At 52.2% G+C, this 26,427-nt stretch overlaps 1 protein-coding gene across 7 annotated transcripts in view; it reads left to right on the forward strand.

The window, feature by feature from the left end:
- ZNF710 (zinc finger protein 710) overlaps positions 1 to 26,427 on the forward strand; it is a 59,628-nt gene that overhangs the window by 26,073 nt on the left and 7,128 nt on the right. For 5 of the 7 annotated variants that reach the window (XM_066238527.1, XM_066238524.1, XM_066238528.1 and 2 more), the window contains one exon: positions 23,580 to 25,071. In XM_066238527.1, the coding sequence (XP_066094624.1) occupies positions 23,608 to 25,071 (1,464 nt within the window). In that variant the 5' untranslated portion in view covers positions 23,580 to 23,607. Of the gene's footprint in view, positions 1 to 12,360; positions 12,604 to 23,579; positions 25,072 to 26,427 lie in introns of those variants that run through there. The other 2 variants (XM_066238525.1, XM_066238526.1) reach the window with 2 other exon arrangements.

Consider the following 26,427-nt stretch of genomic DNA (forward strand, 5'->3'; position numbering starts at 1 on the left):
AGAATTTCTGTGTTTATGAATGTGGATTGTTGATTATGAACAAGCAACGTGGAAAATTGGCTTGTATCACCCAGAAGGACACCAGATTGCATACACCATGATTAGAAGAAGTGTGCAAATACCACGTGCTTGAAGACAACCAGGAAGAAATACACAAGACGTGGTTGGGTTAGGGTGAGAAGGAGTATTCATATTTTCTTCTCTTTTATCTTTGTCCAACTCTTTGCAGTGGGTGGTTTTATTAAAATTTTGTCATAGAAATTTTTAATCAAGAAAAACACTTTGTACCCACTTTACAGTTCTTTAAGCTCGTGGGGGAAGGCTATGTTCTGTTTATTGTTGTTCTATTTTTCAATGGCTAACCCCATGCCTGGCATATAATGGACACAATAAATGTACTAGACAAGTGCCCACCAGGAAACCTCTCAGAGAGGCTTGGCTCAGGATTGCCACACTTCTGTCAGCTGGTCTACCCAAAAGTAAGCACTGGCCAGGTGTCATGGAGTGGAGTATTTGTGGGATCGTAAGCTGTCCTGGTCCAACCAAAAAGGCCCCATCAAACGTGTAGGGGCCATTCTGGTCATTTAGCATCATGTGGGCATTTAGTGCTAATAAGAACCATGTTTGCCTGACCTGTGGTGGTGCAGTGAATAAAGTGTTGACCTGGAACAGTGAGGTCACTGGTTTGAAACCCCGGGCTTACCCAGTCAGGGCACATAATGAGAAGCATCTACTACTATGAGTTGATGCTTCCTGCTCTTCCCCTCCCCTCAAAAAATCAATAAATAAAATCTAGGGGGAAAAAAAGAACCATGTGGCATAGACAAACTCTAGCTCCATGTAGAAATGGGTTTTATGTTTTCAGACTTTCAAAACTGATAATAATGATTATATGAACAGTTACTATTTATCAAGTGTTTACTAGAGGCTAGGCTTAAATGCATTAGAAAACCATTTTCTCATTTAATGTTCACAACAACCATAAGAATTAGCAACTTTACTTCCATTTTATAAATGAGGAAACTGAGGCACAGGGGAAAGAGGTATGAGTTCCAGGGCGAATCTTGGTTGTGCTAAGAATTTGACTCTCCCCACATCACAAGCCTCTGGTCTTTAATTTCCTTGTCTAGAACAATACCAGCTGGCATTAGCTGAGTGTTTACTACATGCCAGGCCCAGCTGAGTGGAGATTGTGAGGCCAGCTTCAGCAAACAAACTGGGTTTGTTCCACTGGTCTCGATGCCAGGGTTTTGCCAAGCACTTGCCCGAGTGGAACAAACCCAGTTGGTTTTATTTAGGTTTGTTTTGCTTTCCTAAGACCAAAATTTTGAGCCACTGGTCACACCCCATTGTGCCTATGTAGCAGGGGCATTTTTAGGGGCCACACTGTGTTATTCCCTGCTGGGGAGATATTGTTAAAATGCAATTCCCAGTGTCTGACTGTAAATCCATGGGATTTGGGAAGGATCCAAGACCCAGCATCTTAGAATACTTTCAGGTGGTTCTAGCTGCAGTTTTGCTGTGGCCAACTTGGAGCAACTGCAAACTGTTATAGTGGTCTTTGTCTCCTTTTTTTTTTTTCTTTTTTAATTGTGATTTTAGAGAGACAGACAGAAACATTGATTTGTTTCTGGACAATGCTTTGACCAACCAAGCTATCTGGCCAGGGCTTTTTGTCTTCTGATTGAACCTGCACATGCTTGAGCTGGAATATACTGACACCCATTTTTATCTGGAGGAACCCAGCAGAGTCAGAATCGTGATTAAGGATTGCAAATTTTGTACTCTCTCCTGAATACTTGCGAATTTCTCATTGACAGAACATTCTTTAAAAACCTCAGCTCTGTGGAGCTCAGCAGGCCACAAGTAGTTGAATGTAAATTCCAAAAACACTTAAAGAAACTTAAATGTATTAATTTCTGTTTTTAAGAGAGAGCAAAGGGAGGCAAGATGACCGTGGAAAATTAAACAACCCCTAAAAAGTGGCAATTAAGAAAGCATGTTTAAAATATTAAGAAAAGGTAAATTTGAGACTCTCTTACCTATGAGTAGAATTTACATCCAAGAGGAAATATACACATCTGCATTTAAAATTCTTAAATTTATATACACTATTATACATTCTTAGGCCAGTAATGGCCCTGGCCAGTTGGCTCAGCGGTAGAGTGTCGGCCTGGCGTGCAGGAGTCCCCAGGTTCGATTCCCGGCCAGGGCACACAGAAGAGGCGCCCATTTGCTTCTCCACCCCTCCCCCTCTCCTTCCTCTCTGTCTCTCTCTTCCCCTCCCACAGCGAGGCTCCATTGGAGCAAAGATGGTCCGGGTGCTGGGGATGGCTCTGTGGCCTCTGCCTCAGGCGCTAGAATGGCTCTGGACGCAACAGAGCGACACCCCAGAGGGGCAAAGCATCGCCCCCTGGTGAGCATGCCGGGTGGATCCGGTCGGGCGCATGCGGGAGTCTGTCTGACTGCCTCCCCGTTTCCAGCTTCGGAAAAATGAAAAAAAAAAGATTAAAAAAAAAAAGGCCAGTAACATACAAAAGTACGGTTCATGTGCCGAAGCTGTTCTGTATGGTGTTACGTGGCCAAAAGGAGCTAAGTGTGGAAATTGAGAATGATGCTTAGAGACTTTTATAGTTTGATGTTGCCACAATGACACCCAAGTAGGTGATTGGCAGCTGCATCTGGAACAGAGTGTGGACCGGTGTGGGCGTCATTGACCTCATGTGGCTAGTCCCAGGATCGGAAGCTGCCCGTTAGTGTTGGGTGTTTGAGGGATTCATAAAAGGGATCCTCTACCGCAGGGAATTTGAGCAGCAGTAAGCATGTTAGAAGCAGTGAGTTTGAGTGACGGAAGACTTTGCACCCTCACCCTCCATCCCAACAGGACAGTTCATGCAGAAGCGCATCGACCACCATGCCATCAAGGCATTCAGTGTTGAGCCCCTCTACTTGTCCCATAGGACTCATCTGAACCCTGGTTGTGGAGTGAGGTAGCTTAACAGATGACCTCCAGGTCCAGTCAGACCTGGTCTTGAAACCTTGGGCACTTCCAGCTTATGGCCTGGTTACTTTCCTCCGTCACACCTCAGAATTTAGAAAGCAGGAACGACAGTCCGTCCTGGAAGGGCTCTTGTGCGAGATAGGAATGAGACACACACTCAAGCGGCTCCACACACCGCCTGCCCTGGGGAGAGGGAGGGCTCTTCGGGTTGCTTTGTCTACATTATTTGAAAGAGTAGATTGCATTGTGGGTCTCCAGGAAGTGGCCAGCTGCCCTCCCATTTCCGAATTCCCGTGTGTGTGTGTGTGTGTGTGTGTGTGTGTGTGTGTGTGTGTGTGTGTTCTGTGTCCTTGGTGGTGGTGCTGGTGGCGGGGTTGTCAGGAAGCAGCCACTGGTTTCCTGCTGATTAACTTAGTTCCTGGAGGGTCCTCCCTAGCAGCGAGGGAGGCCTCCTGCCTCGCCCGTGTGCTCTCCTAGTCCTTTCCAAGAGCCCTGCCTGCCCTTGTGCTGCCCTAGGGCCCAGGACACTTGCAGGCCTGCTGAGCCTGGCTCTGCTCTGGCGGTGGGTGGGCCCCCTGGGTTCCACCTTCCTCGGATTTTGCCTGCAGGTCCATTTCCTCAGCACCACCTGGCACCTTGTGAGGGACTTAGTCCTCTTCCAAGTCACCCCCAGTTTGGGCCTAAGAGGTTTTGATCATCTGAACTGTAAGCCCTTGGACAGGATGTCGTTAGGGTCTTCCACCCCTTCAGAGGAGGCCCGATGGCAGGAGCCCAGACTGAGGCGGCACACCCCAGGATTTCTCTGCTGGTGGAAGGGGAGACTGGAAAGACTCTGTCTTTGGTCTTCAGAAAGAGGGTTCAAGTGGTTGAAGAGGCCAGTATAGTGTTAGGATGTGGGGTCGCTGGCCTATATCTCAGCCCTGGTATAAAGGACCAGCAGAGAAAGGGTACACTGCCAGGGGAGGGGGCCGGGCTTGGCACAGCCAGGAGGCTGTGGTCTTGGTCCCAAGACCCCCACTCCCCCACTCTAACTGCAGGGTCTATCAGTGATGAGCTGAGGCTTCCTGCTAGACCCGCTGGCTCCCACAGAAGTGGCATCTCTGTTCTGTACAGAGAGCAGCCCAGGTGCTCGAGGACATGGACCCTGGTGCTCCCAGGACTGACCAGGTGTCATTGGACTGGCTTCTTGCACGCAGGGACAGAGCTAGGACCACACTGTGGGAGGGGGGGGGACACCCTCACAGCTCCTCCAATGATTGTGCTTTACAGCACATGCGTAGCTCCTCACGCATTTCATCCTAGTCAGACCCGCCTCTTCAGCCAGGGTGGGAAGCCCTGTGCTTGCTCAGACCTAATGGCTGAGTCAACAACACTGAGGACGCGTGTTTGGTTAGCAAACAGGGAGCAGCCACGGAGCCGCACCACTGCTCTCCTGCTCTCGCCTTTCTAGCAAAACGTCCTCTAAAAAGGTCAGCCAGGACCGGCTTCTTCATGTGCAGGGCCGGGTGTGAAATGAACATGAAACCCCTTATTTAAAAATGAGTAAGAATTTCAAGATGGCGACAGCCATAAAACCAAGGCAGGTCCTCTGTGGCCTGGGGAGGCACCCTGAGCGCAGCCAGCGTGTCTTACCTTTGTGAAAACCCGGTGACAGTGGCAAGATTGGGTTTCTGTTTGGTAGAGAGGGACTTCACATCCAAGCCATCTGAGTCCTGAGCTGCGCCCTCCCCACCCTGTCCCGTGAGCAGCTTTTGTCAGGGGTTGACGTGACTTCTGCTTCACTTCTCCTTTTTGTCCTGCTCTCCCCCGCTTCTCCTTTTCTCTGTAAACTCAGAAAGCCCCATCTCTCCCTCCCATTCCTTCTCCTTTCTTTCTTCCCCTCCATCCTTGCTGCCCTCCCCCCTCCACCCATCTCCATTTCTCTCTTCCTCTTTCCATTGTGTTTCTTGGAGAAAAAAAACCCTCCCTGTTTTCACTGTGTGACATTTCTTAGCCATTCGTTTGGTCCTGTTTGGTCCTCACGTCCCTCCTTGGATACTGAAGCCTCTCACTGGTGTGGCTCAAGTGAGCACCTTCCCCCACCATGGGACGTCCCTTCAGTGGCCTCTGGCTATGTCCAGATGGTCTCTGCCCATTGGGAGCTTGGAATGAATTCTCATTGTTAGCATTAGTCACTCACCACCTCCTCCTCACATTCAGCTGTCAGCCCTACTGGCCACAGTGGAAAGAAAGCTGGCTTCATTCTTTCTTGTGATACCCTATGAGCCCCGGTGACAGACCTAGCCATAGTTCCCAAAGACGTTGGCTTTAATGGCTTCTGTGAAGGCCTGGGGGAGGGGAGAGGGGAGGGTTAAATAGATAAGCCCAGTGGGGCACTGTCCTGCCTTCCCTCACCCTCTTAACACTGTCACTAGAGAATTTTCACAATAGAGTGGGATCATGACACTCCCCCCCCCCCAAAGCCCTCCTCTGGTTCCCCGCTGCCTGAGAATGGCATCCAGGCCCCAGAGTGTAGCTTTCAGGACCCTGCCCTCCTGGAGAGGGGCTGGCCACAGGGTTGCTGAAAAGACACTTGAGCCCCACTCTGAAGAATGCAAGAGGTTTGGAAGGTTTGGAAAGTGGAGGGAAGGAGAGGGGACCATTACAAGGAAGGGGTGGCCCAGAGGACAGCCAGAAGGTAGAAGTCGGAAATGGCCGGGAGGAGGAGGCAGTGTGACCCACTGTCTGGCTCTGCTCAGAGAACCTGGTCCCTTGGGAGATGGTACTCAACCCTGGTGTGCCTTCAGATCACCCGAGGAGCTTTTAACAATTACTGAAGTCTCTGAGGTGGGCCCCTTGTTAGTATTTGCGTCTGCTCCCGCAGGGCCACCAGTCCAGGAATCTGCTGTGAGCACTTTAGGAAGGTGGCAGGAACCAGCTGTCAGTCCTTTTCACAGCAGGAATGCACTGGGACTTTCCTGTTGATGGTAACACTGCCTTGCTCCCTCGGCCCCAAGCCCCCGGCCAGAATGAATTGAGTGAGCACGAAGCAGGAATAGGGCGCCGGGAGAGTCAGCTGGAAGGGACATGGTTCAAAAGAGGAAACTGAGGCCTGATTACCAGTGAGCATGTCACATTCGGCATTGGGCAGGTTGCTAACAAACCAAAGATTGGCCTGCCAAATGCAAAAAGCAAGGCACAACTAGCCTGCATGGTCTGTTTCCTCATAACTTCTTGTTTTGAAAATGTCAAGTGTCAGGAAAGCTGAGAGCCTTCCATCTAGATTCTGGAGTTGTTACCATTTTGCCGCATTTGCTTTATCTCACTCTCCTTTAAATGGTCTTGCTGAATCATTTGAGAGTGAGTTATGGGCCCTTGTTGGCTCAGCAATAGAGCATCAGCCTGGCATGTGGAAGTCCTGTGTTTGATTCCCTATCAAGGCACACAGAGGAAGCGCCCATTTGCTTCTTTACCCCTTCCCCTCCCCCCCCTTTTTTTTTTCTCTCTCTCTCTCTCTCCCCCACAGCCATGGCTTGAATGGTTTGAGCAAGTTGGCCCCAGGCACTGAGGATGGCTCCATGGCCTCAACTTAGGCAGCTAAAATAGCTCAGTTGCTGAGCAACAGAGCAGTGGCCCCAGATGGGTAGATCATTGTGCAGTAGGGGGCTTACCAGGTGGATCCCGGTTGGGGAGCATGCAGGAGTCTGTCTCTCTGCTTCCTCACCTCTCACTTAATAAAATAAAAATTTTAAAAATATATTTAAAAAATAAGTGAATAAAATGGGCAGCATGATAGTTCACCCCCAAATACTTCGGCAAGGACTTTCCCCTACAGAACTATGATACTATCATCACACCTAAAAAATTGCCATTATTTAATAGTATCATCTAAAACATGGTTCTATTCAAATTTTCCCAATTCTCTTTCCAAAAAAAAAATTTTTTTTAGGCTCTTTGCCTGATGCAAAAAGGCTCATGAATTTGCATTTGGTCGCTGTGTTTACTTAGCTTCTTCTAATCTAGAACAATCCACCTGCTTAATGTGTGTATGACATTGGCTTTGAAGAGTCCAGCAGGCCAGCTGTCTTGTGAAATGGACTCTGGATTTGTCTGAGTACGCTCAAGTTTGCATAGTTTTTAAATTCCCGGGTAATTCCTTCATTTGTGTCTGAAAAGGTCCTAAAGCAGAAGGTACAGTCGGAGGGTATCTCCTTTGTCCCCTAGCCCTGAGTGAGTCATAGGATGTCCTGTCCAGCCACCCAGAAAAAGAGGTGACTTGAGTAACAATACATTTATAAAATGTTTCAGCAGACTAAAGATTATTTCACTTGATCCACAGCAAGCCTAGCCTGGTTAGCTAGGTGTTCTCTTCATTTAGTGGATGACTTTCTGAGAGGGTGACCAGACACTAGACAGAACCAGACCAGAGCCTGGCCCTTTGGCCACCATTCTGCAATGGCAGCTGGGAGATGGGGCAGAATCAATACCTTTGCTTGCTTACACCAGGGCTGGCCAAGTTACAGGGTGGTGTCACTGACCCTCAGCCCTAGGCACAACACTTGCGTCCCCGAGCGCTAGACTGAATACTGGATGTTCTCAAATGTGATCTAACCTGCTTGATGACTCCGAGTCGCAGTTATGAGTACAGTCACTGAACTGTGTACTGAGGTGTTGGAATGGCTTGCCCCGCTCCAAATGGTCCCAGGCTGCCATTTGGTCATTTTTCATCCTGCGTCCTATATGTCAGCTGTCACAGCCTCCAGCACCCCTCCCACCTCCCTGCTCCTTCTTGGAAGTTGCATTGTGTGTGTGCTGTGATCTGGGAAGACAGAAGAACAAGCCTGTCAGAACTGAGTCCAAAGGCTCAGAGTGAGAGGCTCCATCTAGGGAGGGAAGAGTGACTTTGACACCAGGATGACCTTCCACAAGTGGGGTGTTGCTGTTACATGTTTCAAGTTCAGAGACCTAGAAAAGATCATAACATCCAGCAGAAGTGGCTGGTGAGGACGTGAGCATGTGTATGTGAGTGCCAGAGCGCGGGGCACTTTGGCACCGTGACCACAGTGCTGAGTGGCCTTGTGGGCTTGAGCTGGGGTGTGGTGAAGGGTCCCAGGGCTCAGGCTGGCATGCTCCAGCCGCCGTCCTCCCTGCACGTAGCTCAGGCTGCCTTCTCAAGTCGGCTGTCTTAGCCCCCCAACCAAGATTGCTAAGGATCTGGGCCCCTGCATGCGAGCACTGGGCAGCTCTTACCCCTTGTCTCCCAGGGAAGGGTCCCTAGCGCTTCCGCTTTTGTTGCTAAAGCCACGTGCCAATATTCTGTTAGTTTTCCTTCAAGGCACTTTCCCCCACCCTGTTCTCTTCCTCTAATTGTGTTCCTTTGGGCAGGTCTGTGCTTTCTGTAAGGAATTCCTGTCCTCATAAGTGTGTGAGCATGGCATCCTCTCTCATTCTTGGCCCAGTGCTCCAAGGAGTCGAGTGATCCCCACCTGACTTCACAGCGACTACTTTGCCAAGCCCTTTTTGCTTGTTTGCTTTTCTTTTTTTTATCAAAGTAATCCATACATCTTTTTTTTTTTATGTCAAACAATACTGGAGGGCTGGTAAGGATAAAGCAGCAGACACCCCCCGGCCCCGCCCGCCCACCTCACTCCCCCCATTCCAGCCCTCCAGACCAGTTAATGGTTTTCAATTCCTTTTAGTTCCTCTCATCTGTTACTCTCCTCCACACTTTGAAAGAATATGTTTAACCTACTATTTCTTGATTTACCAATTTTAGAGAGAGAAACATCCATCTGTTTCTGTATGTGCCCTGACTGGGGATCAAACTGGCAACCTTTGCCGATTGGGACAATACTCTAACCAACCAAACTATCCAGCCAGGGCTCGATTTATCAATTTTTGGACATTATCTGTTGCCTCCATATTCTCGCCTTTCCTGTTAATATTGTCCTATCACGATTTGGCGTTAAATTCACAATGTAAATACCGTTCACTGCTGAGCCTAGCACTGACCTATTACGTCTTTAAAAAGAGTTTATTTTGTTCTCACTGACTTAGTGTCTGTCTCTGATTCTTTCCAATATCCCCAAATCAAAAGAACATCTATCTGATGTTTTATCTATCAGTTCCTTGATCGATTCCTTTTTGTTTTTTCCGAGACAGTGGGGTATATTGCCAGGGAAATTCTTTAAAACTTTTTCAAAACAAATCTAAATTTAGTTTGTTTAATCTACAGCTGACCCTTGAATAATGCCTGTTTGAACTGCATAAGACCACTTATACACAGATTTTTTTTCCAGTGGACAGTTTGAAAAAACTCACAGATGAACCACATAGCCTAAAAGATGACTAAACTTACAGTATCAGTAAGTACAGTTCAGTACTGTGAATGTATTTTCTCTCTAGCTTACTGTATGATAAGTATTATAAGAATACAGTCTGTAATATGTATAATATACATCATGTTAATCGACTATATTATTGGTAAGGCTTCTGGTCAACAGTAAGCAATTAGTGGTTTGGTTTTGGGGGGAATCAAAAGTTATACATGGATTTTAGACTGCGTGGGAGGTCAGCACCCTGCCCCCTGTGTTGTTCAGGGTCACTATATTAAAATAACTCCATATGCCTCCTCTATAAAGGCTTCCATGACCCACCCCCCACATTCTAAGTTCCCCCTCATCTGCTCCCCCCCCCCCCCGCCCGTTCTCGTTCTCACACAGCGCTGAGCATATAGGTTGTAATCCTTGTTCTCTTGCCTCTTGCTCACCCCTAGGAACGCACAGGAGCCGGCCAGCGCATAACAAGTTCTCAATTAAGTATCTGCTAGAATTTGCATTTGTTGGCTGAAGTGCTCCCGGTGGTTCAGTGACATTTCTGACCCTTGCTCCCTGGCATATTCCCTGTGTCCCTTCTCTCAGCTTCCTTGTTGGGTTTGCAGACCCTTCTGGGCCTGTTTCAATTTAGCAACAGCCTTTCTTTCCCAGAGGCAGCTAGCAAAGGCAGGGTTTTCTTTCTTGGATAGATGGTGTCCCCTCCTCCTGAAGCCTCCACTAGATTGGCCTCAAGCATCTCAGGGCTTCAGACTGGTCCTTGTCACTTTATAATCCCAACCCAGGCCACTGAGCTCGGAGCAGACTGATTGCTCAATAGATGAGTGAGGCTGAGGCTTGCTCAATTCATCCATCAATTAATCAATAAGCCAATCCGTCTTCCTCCACTCAGCCTCTCTGTGCCCAGACACTTCTCATCGCTCAGCCCTTGGATGGTTAGAAGAAAAAAGAAACCTCTGCATAAAGGTGACCCCGCGTCAGGTTCGTCTTGACTCGCTGAACATTAAAAGGAAGGAGGAGCAAGAGCAGGAGAGACACAGGGGAGCCAGGGGTGTTCACCTGGGATCTCAGAGGGGCGTCTTGGGGAACATTCAGTCAGTAGACAGGGCTGCCTGTGGGCGGGGGCCATCCTGTGCACTGGGCCCAGCACACGGGAGACCCCCAGTGATAACTGATGTTGAAGGAAAGAGGGGAGGACGGAAATCCAAATGCAAGCCTGTGCTCAAAGGCAGACTTGAGCTTCTCTGGGACACCTGTACATCTTGTAGTCGTTGGGTCCTAGCTAACTCGGGGAAGTGCTGCTCTGTTTTGACAACAAGCCTCAGTGTCCACAGAGGCCCCTCCCTTTTAAGGACATTGATCGGCCTGCCCCTCCCTGGACTGAGAGCCTGGCCTGAGCAGGCAGCTGGGCTTCCTCGGAGCATTTGCTGGAAAGAGCACCCCATCCCAGGCCCTTTAGAATGTCATTTGTTCCAAATGCAGCGAGTGCCTCCTGTTTGGGCCCTGCAGCTGGAGACCTGAGTGGACACAGCGCAGCCCAGCCTGTAGCCAGGATGGCTGCTGCGCTCAGACTCTCCTCCTGTGCCCTCCGACCTGGGCTCTGGGCTGTCAGCCAAAGCAGAACCAAGAGGGCCAGGCCCCGGGGGACCAGGCCTTACCCACAGCATCCCTGTCCCCATCAGGCTTCAGAGGAGGCCAATGGGAGGAGACCGCAGCCAGGCGGCTGGGGCCAGGACAGGGCGCTGACCCTGACATAAAGCTGATGGCCGCCAGCCTGTGTCCCCTGCCCCCGGAGAGGGAGCCCTTCTCTCAGCAATGTTGTGAATTTCAGGGGAACCCTTTAAAGAACCTCTTTGATGCTTCTCCAGTGGAACTGAATTTATTTTCTATACTTTTCAGAATTAACTTGCAGTTCTCAGCCTCGCCCTCCCTCCCTCTCTCCCCAGAAAGGAGAGAAGGAGAAAAGAAGAAAGGGTCTGTATTGTCGCTGTGATTGGCACCTTCTGTGAATGAGGGTCAGTGCGCTGGCTGCTCCTTTACGAGCCCTCCGCCTCCCCTGCCTGCTGCATTCACACCGCGTTCTTTCTTTCAGAGCCTCTGTCTTCCTCTCCCCTTTGTATCTCTGCTTTCTTTCCCTTCACTCCCCTGCCTTTCATCCTCCGCTTTCTCCTTCTCCCTCAGGGACCACTCCTCTCCTCTCTCTTTTTCCCCCTTTTCTTCTATTCAATTCCTTTTTTTTTTTCCTTGTCTCTCTCTCTCTCTCTCTCTCTCTCTCTCTCTCTCTTTTAACTTTTCTTTTTCTTTTTGAATAGTGCTTCTGTTTTCAAGGGACTGGGTGAGTAGAGAAGTTGGTTTATTTGAGGAAGAGAGAAAGTGAATGTTTGCATTTTTCTCCATTGCTCTAAATGTGTTTTTTTTTAAAAAAAAGAAATTGCTACACTGGACGCTGATTTCCTCTGGACCCCAGCATTCAGAGAGAGAGTGGGTCTCTGCTAGGCAAGAGGGACCTGTCCATCACAGGTCAAGCGGTTCTCGCTGAGAAATCCCGAATGGGTCTCCAGGGCAGTTGGCGAAGGGCCTGGTGCTGCCGCCCGCAGGAGTCAGACATGGCCCTAGGGACGGTCTCCCTTACTGACTAGGATAAGGATGGCCTAGATGTGAGAGTGAGGATCAGAGGAGGGTGCGGACCTCCCAAACCTCCCTCCTCTGTGGGAGCCGGGCCTTCCTGCCTGTGGGAAAATCATGCAGGGGCTGAGCTCGAGGAAGACGGCCGGGTTCACACGCAGCGCTGGACTTGCCTGGCGAGGCCCCTGCGGTGGGGGCGGCCCCACACTGGCTGGACCTGGTGTCCTGGAGCGGAGACTAGAAAGCTGGATCAGCAGAAAGGAGGAAGCTGGGAGTGGCAATGGCTCCAGGGAGGCGAGCGGTGCCCGTGGTTTAGACGGGTGATGATTGATTGACGGTTAGACACCTAGGAAACGTCGAAGGACCTTGGTAGAGGCTTGACCTCAGCACAGAGATGAGAGGAAGCCACAGGAAGAGGGCTTCTTCAAGGGAGCCTCCATAAGACGAAAGCAGAGGCCGGGGCCTGAGCCTGGGGCCTCCGGGATGGAGGCAGAGGAGGGGCAGACAGAATGCAACTAGGAACAGGAAGCTGGAATCTAAGCCTCTGTGACCTTTGAGAGGACAATTCAGCTTCACTGGAGGGGACATAGAAAGCAGGCATGAAGGACGCAGTGGACGAGGTACAGGAGCTCCTGTTCAAGAGGTGGAAAGAAGGCAAGAAATTAGGTACTGCCAGGGGCAGCTCCTGGGGCATAAGTGGAATAGTAGCCGGGCAAGCCTGAACAAGAGAGGTGCCCGTTCTGGGGCCCCGTTTCTCCTCTGGGAGGGAAGGGCCTCAGCCTACAGCTACTCCTCAGAGCATAGGACAAAGGGCCAGATCTGCACCTCCAGGTTCCCAGCAATGGGAGCCACAGACTCGCCCCAAACTGCCCAGGAGCCCCAGGAAAGACCAGGGCACCTGCAGGGACACAGGGATCTCTGTGAAGGAGCCCTGGGGTGTGAGTGGCCTGTGATTGAAGCAAGGGCACCAGGCCTGGAGGTCTGGGCTGGCCGGAGCCCCCAAGGGCAAGCCCTGTGTCTCTGTCCTCTGTCACACCCAGCACAGCCAGCCCATGGTATTGTCAAAGGATGAATTGAATTTGTCCTTAGCAGGTGTGGAGGGGACACAGTCCAATAAATTGGAAAGCCCCATACAAAGGAGGGGGGCCCATCCCTGCCTCAAGGAAGAGTGGTTTATTCAGGGACACCTGTTGAGCACCTACTGTGTACCAGTTTGAAGGATGACATAATCTTCAGAGGACAGCCTGGGGCTGGGAAGGAGGTCGGGTGACTGAGGCAAGGTGTGCTGTAGATAAAAGCAGCAGGGAGTGTGGTTTGTTTTCTGGGGATTTGTGCTCCAGGGACAGGATAGAGACAGCTGGGGAGCAGGTGCCATCCTTGCATAATCTCCCAGCCTCTGCAGGTGAGGGAGGGCCCCCCCTTCCCTGTGTGCCCTTCCTGGCCCAACCTGCTTCTCAGGCACCTGCTGGCAAACCTGGAGACTGCCAGAGCGGGCCTGGCTGCCCATCAGGTTTTTCCAGTTTGGGCAAGAACACCTCTTTACACCCTATTAAGGCACCCACAGCCAACATGGGCCAGAGATGAAAGGGAAGCCTCTCCCATAAAGGCAGCTCCCCTCCTGGCAGGGAGATGGGGTCTGTGCTTGGGGACAGGCTTTGGAGGTGGACATGTTTCCCGGGCTCCTGTGTCCAGCGTGGCAGAGGATCTGGGTGGCGAGACGGGCAATCCCCCGTCAAAAACTGGCCTCAGGAAGCCTGTCTGCTCGGTAACTAGCTTTGTGGCCCCAGGCACATTAGTGAGTGCTAATAATAGTGGCACGCAGGCTGCCAGGTTCTACCGGGATCCTGATCCCAGCACAATCCCGGCACCACCCACACTTAATAAGAAAGAGTCACACAGTTGCAAAGTAGCAGAGGTAGGGATTGAACTCTGGCCTTCAGATTCAGAGTCTGCGCTCTACACCAGTGTTTTTCATCCTGTTTCTTGAGTTATCATTTCGAATCCTTGTAGACCAATATTACCAGCCTTGCCTGGGTGGCATAGCAATGTGAAATTGCTATAAAAGTTTCCCCGTGGAAGCAGGCACAGGGAACTCTGCTCTAAAGGCGTTCTTAACCTTTTCGTGCCTCAGTTCCCTTGTTTGTAGAATGAGGGGATGGTACAAGCCCCAACCACACAGTGGTCAGTATTAAATTAGATAATGTGCTGAGAGTTGGCACAGGCTGGCACCGGAGCTCTCGGGACAGGCAGCCAGTCTGCCCAGCTTGGAGTTTTGTGATCTGTGGAACACTGCCCATTCAGTGGCATCATGCTGGGAAAGGACTTTATAAACTGTAGAGGGCCGTGCCTGGCTGAGCAAGCGGGCATGCTCCTTTCCCTGCCCGGCCTGTTCTTCTAAGTCCCAGAGGAACTTGTGTTTCATCATGGGCCTTGAGTGCTCCTGGACCAGAACATTGTCCAACAGGTGGGCATACCGGGGTGTTCACCCCTCACGGGGGCCCTGTCCCTCAACAGACTGTACGAAAGTATCATTTGTTAGGTGACGAAGAAATGGATCTTTGTGTCGTTCCTGCTTGTGGCTGATGGCAGCCTTTGTGGACGGGTGTGTGTGTGAGTGCGTGTGTGCGTGTGTCTGCTGCCTGCGTGTGTACACTGTCAGCCTAAACGTTCCGCCAGCTGTCCCTCCCCCAGGAGATCCAAGGCGGCATTACGTGAATGAGAGAGGCATTCTTGACTCCTCTCCTGGCATAAATCTGTACTCAGTCGGGTGTGTGGGTGACTGCAAAATAAATGTTGATTACAGCAGCGGCAGCTCCAGGAGGCGGGGGCTGCCGGGGCTCTGCTGGGAGGGAGGCCCGGGCGCACTGGAGCTGGCTGCTGCGGGAGTGGGAGAGGGCTCTGCGCCCAGGCCACACCCCTTGCCCAGCTCATCCCTTGGCTCCTCCTCTGCCCGCTGCTCCTTTGTGCCCCACCTCCCTCCTGTGCTGCCAACCTGGGCAGGTCCCCTTCATCTCCCCCTGCATGTGTTGGGGGACAGGGACCTAGCCAAGCTCTGCCTTCACTATGCCTCCCCAACCCCTCCGCTGACCTTGGTGTATTGAACACCACTGATCACACTCCCTGGCCTCACGTCACGGGCTCAGTTAGACCTTTAAAGCTCCCAACAATTCTGGGGAGGGGGGACCGTGATCCCATGCCCCAGATGGGGACTGAAGGGGTAGGGCCTGGGCTCTGAGCCTCTGTTGCCTCCTATGTGTCAGTTCACATGGAAGAGTGTTTCTGACCCCTTATGCTTAAAAAAAAAAAAAAAAAAATGACTTTGTCCTCTTGTGGTACCCCGCATGTTTAGTGTTAATTTCCTGTCTGGTATTTTTTGCTGCTTCGTGGTTCTTAGTCTTGTCTCTCTAACCAAACTGTGAGGTCCCTGAGAATGGGATCTTTGTGTCCGACCAGCAGCCAGCACCAGCCTGGCTGATGGAGTGGGTGATGATGGGAATAATGGTAATGATGATGATAACAACAATAATAATAATTAGCTCCTGGTAACAGAGTCCTTGCTATGCACCAGCCTAATTATCTCCTGTATTATATTCTCCTTTATATGAAGAGCAAAGCATTTAAGTTAGATCCAAGAACTCCACCTCTTCTCTGGTATGTCTGTGACTTTCGGCAGGTCATTCGATCCTTTGTGCCTTGGTGTCCCTTCCTTCTCTGTAAAGTGGGTTTTGTTTTCAAGATTCCGTGCTTTATAGTCATGATCTCACTGGATACAAGCCTGGCCTGAAGGACAAGCTCAGTCCAGGGTGGGTCCTTTTCATATCGCTGTTCCCATCTTACACACAAGGGGACAGAGTCCCAGGGAGGTTGAGGGACTTGCCCAAGGCTGCCCAGCTCAGAGTGGCAGAGCCAGGTTCCTCTCCCCTCTGCCGCCCATATCTACTTCCTCGGGTTCTGCTCCCGGGGTTCCTGAGGTGCTAAGCCAGCCCTTCAGAGAGGAGCCAAGCCGTTGCGGCACTGGCCCCTCTGCAGGCTCAGCAGGCCTGGCCCTGGGCCTTGCTGTTTCCGGGGGCTGGGCCTGGCGAGCTGCATCAGGCAGGCAGGCCAGAGCTGCTCCAGAATGACCTTTGAGCCCCAGGACTTCAGGGAAGGAGAGCCCATGAAAGGGTGCTTTTCTTGGAGGCAATTTAGGGTCATGCTAAAAAGTGAATTTTAAAAAATAGATGAATCTCACCATCCTGTGTGGCGTGAGAGGAGCTGGGTACACTGAGCGGCCGCTGTGTGCCGCAGCCTGAGGTCAGGGGCTGTGTACGGTGGCTTCCCTGGCCTGTGGTGAGTTCCTGCAGGGCCAGATGCGGAGGCAGTATGGGCCTGGCTCACCCTCCATCTAGGTCCTGCCTGGCTTCATCCTGAGGGGTCTCCAGTGGTAGGTCCTCAGCCCAGCCTCAGGGAAGCAAGGCCAGGCCCCCTAGGGTGCCTCCCCCAGAGAGTCGGTGCCCCCCCCATAAATTTCTCCTCCTATCCATAGTTGAGACCAGTGGGAAGCCTGCACCGTGGCAGGCAGGAGGTCCATTCTGGGATTTCTGAATTGGCCCTTGTGGATGATCCGACAGAAAGAAGGCTGGGACTGAACTATAGGAGCAAGGTTGAAGAAATGGGGTTTCTTTTTCCTCCTTCCTTTTTTTTTTTTCTTAAGCAAGAGATAAATAAATGTCGCCCTGAGATGAAAAGAGAACACTGAAGGAGATAAAAGGAGATTAAAAAGGAGTGAGAGACTAGAAGCAAAGGACAGAGGGTGACTGAGACCATACACTGCGATGAGGGAAGAGATGAAAGAGAAAAAAAGACAGGAGCACAGGACCGAGCAGCAGAGCGGAGGATGGGGTTGCCACGGAAACAGGAGGGGAGGAATGGAGGAAGACAGGATGGAGAAGGCTGAGGGCTCATCAAGGGAGAGGCCTAAGACCAGCATAATGAGCAGGAAGGGAAGCCATGAGGCGCTCCCGAGGCTGAAGCTGGCCCTGGTGTGGGGAAAGGGAGGTTGACAGAGGAAGAAGACACGACCCAGAAAGCTCATTCTACTCGACTTGGCAGGGTGGAGGGAGCTGGCCCCGGGCCCTGGGCCCTGGGCCCTGGGCCGAACCAGCTGGGATCTGCTTCACTGCCTCTCTCCAGGGCTCAGCTTTACACCTGGAAAATGGAAGTGATGCTCCCCACCCCAGAGGGCTGCCTGGAAGCCTAGCAATCACACGTACTCATCGCAGGACCTGACCAAGTTCAAGGAAGATAAAGCCCCTGGTGTTCCTTCGCTGTGGTTCTTACCTTGTCCCGTGAACCTGGGAGCCCAAGTTGTCTTTGATTTTCCTTGTTGGATCAAGCTGATGGTCTTTGCGTCCTGTATAGTGAATCTGTGTGGGATAGGTGTGCTTTTTGCTTGTGGAATTGGGGGAAAGACACGGACATGCCTTTCCGAAACATGGGGCCTACTGTCCCTGCCCTGGGAACAGGCACTGGTCCCGAAGCTCAGGGAAAGGATGTCCAGAGGCTGTGGGGTGGGGAGAGCCCAGAGCCCCTAGGTTGAGCCTTGGAGACTGCCAGAGCAAGGCTGTTCTGTGCAGCCTGGAGGCCGCCCTGGGGAGGAGGCAGGTCTGAGGCAGAGGCAAGCACTCAGTTGTAGAACACTCAGGCAAGGATTTCCCTGTGTCTCATTCATTCATTCTAGGCCCCTCAGTGACTGCATTTCTTCCCTTCCTCTTTTCTTCTCTTAGGGCCCACTCTGCTTCCCTATGACCTGTAAACAGATACGATTTTGAATTGGTGTGATTGTATCAGGGTTCTCCAGAGAAATAGAACCAGTCTCTCTCTCTCTCTCTCTCTCTCTCTCTCTCTCTCTCTCTCTCTCTCTCTCACACACACACACACACACACACACACACACACACACACAGATTTATTTTAAGGAATTGGCTCATGCAATTGTGGGGGCTAGCAAGTCCGAAATTTGCAGGGCAGGCTACAGACTTGGGCAGGGTTTCTGTGATACGGTCTTAGGGCAGAATTCCTTCTTTGGGAAATTTCTGGTTTTTTTCTTAAGGCTTTTAACTGATTGGATGAGACCTGCTCACATTAAGAAGGGTGATTTGCTTTCCTTGAAGTCAACCGGTTGTAGAAGTTAAACACATCTACAAAATAGCTCACAGCAACGCCTAGATTAATGTTTGACCAAACAGCTGGGCACTACAGCCTAGCCAAGTCACACTAGCCTGACATCCTCAGGCTATGAAAGAGGCCCTTGCCCTGCCCCAGAATCTACCCTGAATCCTACGGGATGAGTATATGAACTCAGTGCAGAGAAGGGCAGAGGAATCAGCCTGTGCAAAGGCCCTGGGGTAGGAAACAGCCATGGGGGGATACAGAGAGGGGCAGGAGGCTTAATGGAGGGTCAGATAGAGCCTAATTGGGGAACTTTGGCCTCTAGGACATGTGGCTGAGTGGTGGGTTTCTGGGCTGGCACCCTGTATACTAGTCCTTGCTTCACCATCTCACTGTGTGGCCTTGGACCCGTCCCTTCCTTTCCCTGAGCCTCAGTTTCCTTATCTGTAAAAAGAAGTGGCTGGGCAAGTGACTACCAGACCCCCGTGTGGTTTGTGCATGGGTGGCACTGCATGGGTAGCTCAGCAAATCTGTCCACAGAGAAAAGGGGAAGCTGAGGCAAAGAGAATCCTTCAAGGAAGAGACTCACACACTTCCCCTGCCCCCCACCCCGGCCGACTGCCCTGTCCACTGCAGAAGTGAGACTTTGGCTAAGAGCCTGAGGTTTGCACAAGTCTCCAGCTTTTGCTTTTGCTTCCTCTTCCTCTCTGGAGATGTGAGCAGAGGTTACCTTTAAGTCTTCAGTGAGAACAGCAGAGGAAACAAAGAGGGTGGTTTTGCTACAAGCCGAAGTCCCACGAGTGTTATTTACAGCCTTGTCCATACGTGGGACTTCCTTTCCGTCCCTGGGCCCAGCCACCTGCTATGCTCACTCCACGTTCACCTTCTCTGGGAACTTGGGACTCCTGGGGGGGGAGACTCTATGGGACACACATGTGCATGTGCACATACACACCAACAGGATAGCTGGAGAGAGGGCAGAAAGGGAAGCTGGAGCCAGATCCCAGAGGTCTTGAGTGACAGACCAAGGAGTGAGACCCTCTTTTGCTCTGCTGGGCCCTGACCAGCCTCCTCTGAGCCCCTGCCCGGCCCCAGCCAACCCACCTACACCTTCTACTCCCGCATATCCTGGCGTTTCAAATGTTGACTGAGTTCACTCTGGGCTGCTCCCTGAGGGTGGGAACTTGATTTTGTTTCCCACTGTATCCCCATGACCAAGACCAGTACTTGGCCCATTGTAGGTACCCAGGAAATGTGTGCTGAATCACTCATTTGATTGCAGCCTCTGAGCTGCTTGGGGATTCAAAGCCAAGACAAGGGGCTGAGGGGCAGCCCTGTCCTCCCAGCAGCAGCCTGACACATGCAAGGCCCTAAGTACAACTGATGGCAGAGTGGTAGGTGACATCCCAAAGATGGGTTGGCAGAAGCCCCTGAGGCTTCCTATGTCTTCAGCTGGTTTTTGAGAAGATGTTGTTGGTGGGAGTTAGTCAAGAATCCTGTTGGTTCTTCCTTCAAAATGGTTCCTGTCCCACCAGCCCCAAGCCCTGAATGCCATCCACCAGAGTTCTGCCCCACTGTCTCTGTCCAGGGACACTGGTCACCTGGCTCTCCCCTGCTGTCAGAGCAGGGATGTCTGGAGGAGTTTCAGTGAAGAGAAAAGGAGTTTCTAAAGGAGCATGGGGTGAGAGGAGGTGCTGTCACATCCTGGGGAGGGGACCCCATGACTATCAGGAAGGCCAAGGATTAACCCACCTTCACGGGCCCAAGAAGCCTCTTGTACCCAAATTTACAGATGAGGAAACTGAGACCCTGATGGGTCAGGCGACCTGTCCAGGATCACACAGCAAGTCAGTCATTAATTCATTTGACAATTGTGTCAGTGTTTACAGCAACATATGAAGTAGCAGTGAGTCCCTGCCTGGGTCTGGGAGGCTTTCTGTTGGGCCTCCACCCTGGACTCTGGCTCCTCCCCAGGGCTGGCCTGGCCCTCATGCCCAGGAAGGGGGGTGATGCGGAGCCCTGAGAAATAGGGCAGCCTTGGGCCTCTGGTGTCACCACACTGTTTCCTCTCTTCTCCACTCTCTCCTTCCCCTCCCCCCTCTGCTTTTGTTTCTTAGCCTCCACAGCCTCTTTCTCTCTCTCTTTCTCTCCCTCCCTCCCCCTTCCTCTGCTGTGGCCTCCCTCCCCCCACTCCCAGTGCAAGTCTTTTAAACTACAACCAGGCAGCTCTTCCAGTCCCTCTATTTCCCTGCTTCTGCTATTTCCTTTCTCTGCCCCCTGGGGACCTCCAGTGCACTGGTAGGAGGCCAAGCTGCGTCCCCTGGATACCCGTCATCCTACAGTCAAGGGACAGCCTGAGCTCCTCTTGCCCTTGGACACCGTACAGAGCTTTTGTCTGAGCCCGCAGCTCCAGTGGTGGAAAGAGGCTGTGCCCTGAGAAGGGTGGGGCGGCGAGGGGGCCTCGGGCAAAGGCAAGTGGCCCACCCTGGCACACAGGTGGTGAGAACCTGGCAGGCTCGCCTCCTGCCCTAGGCAGCCTGTGCCAAGGTCTGAAACAGGAGGGTGGTAGCCTGGGAGAAAAAGCCCCAAAAGATGGCCCAGGAGGAGGAGGAAGAATGACATCAGGGCTGTAGAGGCCCTAGCTTCCTGCTAGTCATTTCCATGTGTGACAGACAGAACACGCATTCGAAATGCAGGCAAATTAGATTCCCTCTGCCTTCTCTCTCTTGGCTTCTGTCTCAACAAACAGAGTCGTTCCTACACACACGCGCGCGCGCACACACACACACACACACACACATGCACGCGCGCAGCTGCTCCAGTGAGCAGGGCAGCGTGGACACAGGCGTTCCTGCTGGCCTCTCACAACCTGACCGGAGCAGGAGAGCACCTGGGAGCGGAGGCTGGGCTCAGAGCCGGGACGTGACCTCTTGCACAGACGATGGGCCAGGCCGTGGGGCCGGACAGGCCTGGTACAGACCCCACTCTGCCTGCGCTGATGGGGCCCTCGGGAGCATGTAACTGGGCCCCTGATCCCTGAGCTGTGAAATGGGATACACACTTTCTCCCCCCACCACCAAAGGTGGTTTTATTAAATGGCTCGCCTAGCATGAGCACCCAATAATGAAAAGCTAGCTCTTCCACTGGTGTTTATGGCTGGTTGTTGGCACCTCTGTGTTCTACCCACACCCCACCTGGGCATGAATCCCTCAAGAGCAAGGCCTCTGGGCAGGTCCCCTTTGACACCCAGGTACAGGCTCATAACCCAGAAATACCTTTAATCCTCAGCCCTAAAGTCACCACTACCTGCCTGTCCCATCTGACCCCTTCCACAAGAGCCCCACTTTAAGCTTAATAGTTTTAGTCTTTAGTGTCCGTTTCAAGGAGGCCAAATTCCTGTCGGGGTGTTTTTATTTTTAGCTGGCTTCAGGAAGGGGAGGCTCCAGTGGCCTGTGGGGGGAAGGAGACAGTAGGCCAGAGCCTGTTTCCTGAGGAAGGGCCGCTTCTGGGCCATGCGCCAACTGTGGCCCTAGGAGGGGAGCAGGCGAGGCAGGCAGGAGCCACCCCAATAATGTCCTTCTCTTCTCTGTGGACCGTGTCGGATGTGCCAGGCTTTGAGCTGGGAGTGGAGGGCTTGATCATGAGTCTCCAGCTCAGGCCACTGAGGAGGCCCTCCCACATCCCGGCATGCCCCCTGCGCCCCCAGAGGCCTGGAGAGTCTGGGATAGGGCACTGGGAGGCAGTGGGGAGGACAGCGAAGCCCCAGAACAGGTAGAATTTGAGAGACACTTGGGAGCTAGTGGGAGGAGCCAGGAGCTCAGCAGGGCTGTGCTACATAGCTCTGGTGGGGCTGGTCCTCCTGGGAAGGTAGGACGGCCATGCGCTCAGGGTTAGAACCTGGATAGGTGGACACATTGGCTTTCTTTTTTTCTTTTTTTGTGACAGAGAGAGATAGAGAGAGGAACGGACAGACAGGAAGGGAGAGAGACGAGAAACATCAACTCTTCGTTGCTACCTTAGTTGTTCATTGATTGCTTTCTCATATGTGCCTTGACCAGGAGGCTACAGCAGACTGAGTTACCCCTTGCTCAAGCTGGCGACCTCGGGGTTTCAAACCTGGGTCCTCAGCTAGAGGGTCTAGTCCGATGCTCTATCCACTGCACCACCACCTGGTCAGGCGACACATTGGCTTTTTAAAGTACTCAGATCAGAGAGTATGGTTGTGACGCTGGGAGCCAATGCCATCATTGCAGGCACTTGTCTCAAACATGTTAGCCTTTGCTGAGCCCTTCGTTCAAATAGGACTTGGAATTCCAGTGTGCAAATCGGGTGGGGAGGAGCAGCTCTATTTTTAATTGGCATACCTTTAGCTACTTAAACGTGTAATATTTAGCTAATCAAGAATCGTGACCTGTGAGGGACACACATTCTTAACATCAGGGGTGATTGGTGGGAGCTGCTGTCTGAGGGTCGGCCTTGGCACCTAATTTATTTTTGTGTGTTGCCTTGTTTTTTCTCCAATATATATTCTTTGCAAAACCAAAACACCTCATTCATATGGACAAGACATTACAAATGGTGACAGTTGTTTAACACCTCACTGTAGTCTCAAGGTCTGTGCAAAATTAATCACCTTAGCAACAAAGTCAGTGGGGCCACTGAATGTGTTGGAATGAGCTGTACTGTGTATACATTTGAGTAAATGGGTTTTCTAAAATTGGCTTTTAAAAATAGAAGAATCGTTTTTTGCGATATTTTTAATCAGATATTTAAGGAGCTCCTGAAGGATGTACAGAACACAATTTGAGAACGGCTGAGGAAATCCAACCTCCCTGTTTTACAGATGGGAAGACTGAGGCCAGCAAAGTGGCAGGGAGAAAGAGGAGATGGGTAGATAGATACACAGAGCATGTTGCTGTTCCCTGTAATTATGTGTGTCCTGTTCCTAAGGCAGGGGTAAAAAGACATCAGAGGCCCTGGCCGGTTGGCTCAGTGGTAGAGTGTCGGCCTGGCGTGCAGAAGTCCTGGGTTCGATTCCCGGCCAGGGCACACAGGAGAAGTGCCCATCTGCTTCTCCACCCCTCCCCCTCTCCTTTCTCTCTGTCTCTCTCTTCCCCTCCTGCAGCCGAGGCTCCATTGGAGCAAAGATGGCCCGGGCGCTGAGGATGGCTCCTTGGCCTCTGCCCCAGGCACTGGAGTGGCTCTGGTCACAGCAGAGCGACGCCCCAGAGGGGCAGAGCATCGCCCCCTGGTGGGCAGAGCGTCGCCCCCTGGTGGGCATGCAGGGTGGATCCCGGTCGGGCGCATGCGGGAGTCTGTCTGACTGTCTCTCCCCGTTTCCCGCTTCAGAAAAATACAAAAAAAAAAAAAAAAGACATCAGAGACCAACACACCCCAAAGTAGCCGCTCCCCTGCTGACTGTGTGTGACTGTGTGTGTGTGAGATCTGTCTGTGCAGCAGTACTCATGTTCCCTTCTCTCCTGCCCCCGCAGCGATGCCCTCCTAGCCAGCCGCCGAGGGATGGAGGGCTTCATGGACTCAGGGACACAGACGGACGCCGTGGTGGTGCTGTCCTTGGCTCAGGCTGCCGTGCTGGGCCTGGTCTCGGAAAATGAGCTCTTTGGAGCCACCATAAGCGCCGAAGCCTTCTACCCGGACCTGGGACCCGAGCTATCCGGGGCTTCCATGGGGGAGCCCGGACCCCCGGGCCCTGATGTCTACCAGCTGGCCTGCAACGGGCGGGCCCTGGAAGAGCCAGTAGAGGAAGAGGTGCTAGAGGTGGAGGCGGCCTTCGAGAAGCACACCCGGCGGAAGACACGGCCACCTGTGCGGCTGGTGCCCAAGGTTAAATTTGAGAAGGTAGAGGAGGAAGAGGAGGAACAGGAAGTCTACGAGGTGTCTGTGCCCGGCAATGACAAGGATACAGGCCCAGCAGATGCCCCAGCCGAGGTGGCCAGTGGTGGCTGCGAGTCCCTGGTGCAGAGCAGCGCCGTCAAGATGATCGACCTCAGCGCCTTCAGCCGCAAGCCCCGGACACTGCGGCCCCTGCCCCGAGCCCCACGGCCAGAGCTGGACATGGCCCCGTACGACCCTCACTTTCCGGACCTGGCTCGGGATGGCTTCCCAGAGCCCAGCATGGCACTGCCGGGGCCTGAGGCTTTGCCCACAGAGTGTGGTTTTGAGCCACCCCACATGGCCCCGCTGAGTGACCCCGAGGCCCCCACCATGGAGTCCCCAGAACCCGTGAAGCCAGAGCAGGGCTTCGTGTGGCAGGAGGCAAGCGAGTTCGAGGCAGACACGGCTGGCTCCACGGTGGAGCGCCACAAGAAGGCCCAGCTGGACCGGCTGGACATCAATGTGCAGATCGACGACTCTTACCTGGTGGAGGCGGGCGACCGCCAGAAACGCTGGCAATGCCGCATGTGTGAGAAGTCCTACACGTCCAAGTACAACCTGGTGACACACATTCTGGGCCACAATGGCATCAAGCCACACTCATGCCCGCACTGCAGCAAGCTCTTCAAGCAGCCCAGCCACCTGCAGACGCACCTGCTGACACACCAGGGCACCCGGCCCCACAAGTGCCAGGTGTGCCACAAGGCCTTTACGCAGACCAGCCACCTCAAGCGCCACATGCTGCTGCACTCAGAGGTCAAGCCCTATAGCTGCCACTTCTGCGGCCGTGGTTTCGCCTACCCCAGCGAGCTCAAGGCCCACGAGGTGAAGCACGAGAGCGGCCGCTGCCACGTCTGTGTCGAGTGCGGCCTGGACTTCTCCACCCTGACCCAGCTCAAGCGCCACCTGGCCTCCCACCAGGGCCCCACCCTGTACCAGTGCCTCGAGTGCGACAAGTCCTTCCACTACCGCAGCCAGCTGCAGAACCACATGCTCAAGCACCAGAACGTGCGGCCCTTCGTGTGCACCGAGTGCGGCATGGAGTTCAGCCAGATCCACCACCTCAAGCAGCATTCGCTCACCCACAAGGTACGGCCGCTGCCCTGTGCCTCCCGCCAGCTGCCCCAGGGGCTTCCCAACTCACTGGATGGGGTCATTCAGGTCGTTAATATAGATGAACAATAAGTACATTTATTCTTATTTTTATAATTACATACTTAGAAAAAAATATATGATTGAAATGAGTTGTCTTTTAAATAGTATAACCTGACTTATTAAAAAAGGTTTTTTTGAATGAAATGTTTGAGGTGCCTGACCTGTGGTGGCGCAGTGGATAAAGCGTTGACCTGGAATGCTGAGGTCACTGGTTCAAAACCCTGGGCTTGCCCGGTCAAGGCACAAACAAGAAGCAATTACTACGAGTTGATGCTACCTGCTCAAGCCCACCCACCCCTTCTCTCTCTATAAAATATAAATAAAAATAAATCAATAAATAAAATTCTAAAATAATGTTTGAGGAGCCCCCAGCAGGACCCAAGGAACACAGTTGGAGCAGCCTACCCTCCCTGCTTTATGGATGGGAGAGGCGAGGCCAGGATGCTGCAGGCAGACAGACCAGACGGTCAGGGGTACAGATGGGTTCCTTTGCTCTGTGTAAGAAAACCTGTGACTTCCCTTTAGGAAAAAACTAAATATATTTCATTTGAAAGGGAACAGATTAAGGAAAAATATTTGTTATACAAAAGTAGAGTTGGTTCTAGAATACAGCTAAACTGGCAAAGTGGTTTGTGGAGAGGGAAGATAGAGTAATACTGGTCTTACCCACTGTGCCTTTGGACATAACCTTGACCACTTTCCCCCCACCTTCTTCTCCCCCGCCCCTTCAGTCTGGTAGCCACCCTGCCTCTCAGCCAGCACTGCCTACTTTGAGAGGCCCTATGTCCAGGCAGGTGGAATGAGGCCTCTCGGGTCCCACAGTCCCCCTTGGCCTGCCCCATAGCATGGTTTCCACCCCAAAACCAATCAGCTGCACACTTTGAAGCTGATGTGCGTAGAAGTCTTTGTATTGGTGGCCTGAGAGTTGCTCCAGGTCAAGCTTAGTGTCCTTGTCTCTCACAGTGGCCACTACAGGGGATGTCCAGCCTACCAGGCCAAGAACCCAGCTCTCCCACCCCTGGAAATTCTTCTGTGAGAGCAAAAATTATTTGTAGGCCTCAGTGCAGATGCTCCCAGTCCGTTGGTGAAGCTGCCAAGAGTATAACGTTAAGAAGGATTCTGAAGCCAAATCTGGGTTCAGCTATAAACCTGGAATGCGCCTGAAGTAAAAACCAGATGACTATTAGTGTCTGCGGTGGATGAGAGTGAAGATAAGTTCATGGACCATCTCTCTCCTATACAGAAAGTCCCCACCTGTCTGCAGAGTGTTAAAAAATAAATAATGCAGTG

This window comes from Saccopteryx bilineata, chromosome 7 (genome assembly GCF_036850765.1).
Source record: "Saccopteryx bilineata isolate mSacBil1 chromosome 7, mSacBil1_pri_phased_curated, whole genome shotgun sequence".
Taxonomy (NCBI): Eukaryota; Metazoa; Chordata; class Mammalia; order Chiroptera; family Emballonuridae; genus Saccopteryx; species Saccopteryx bilineata.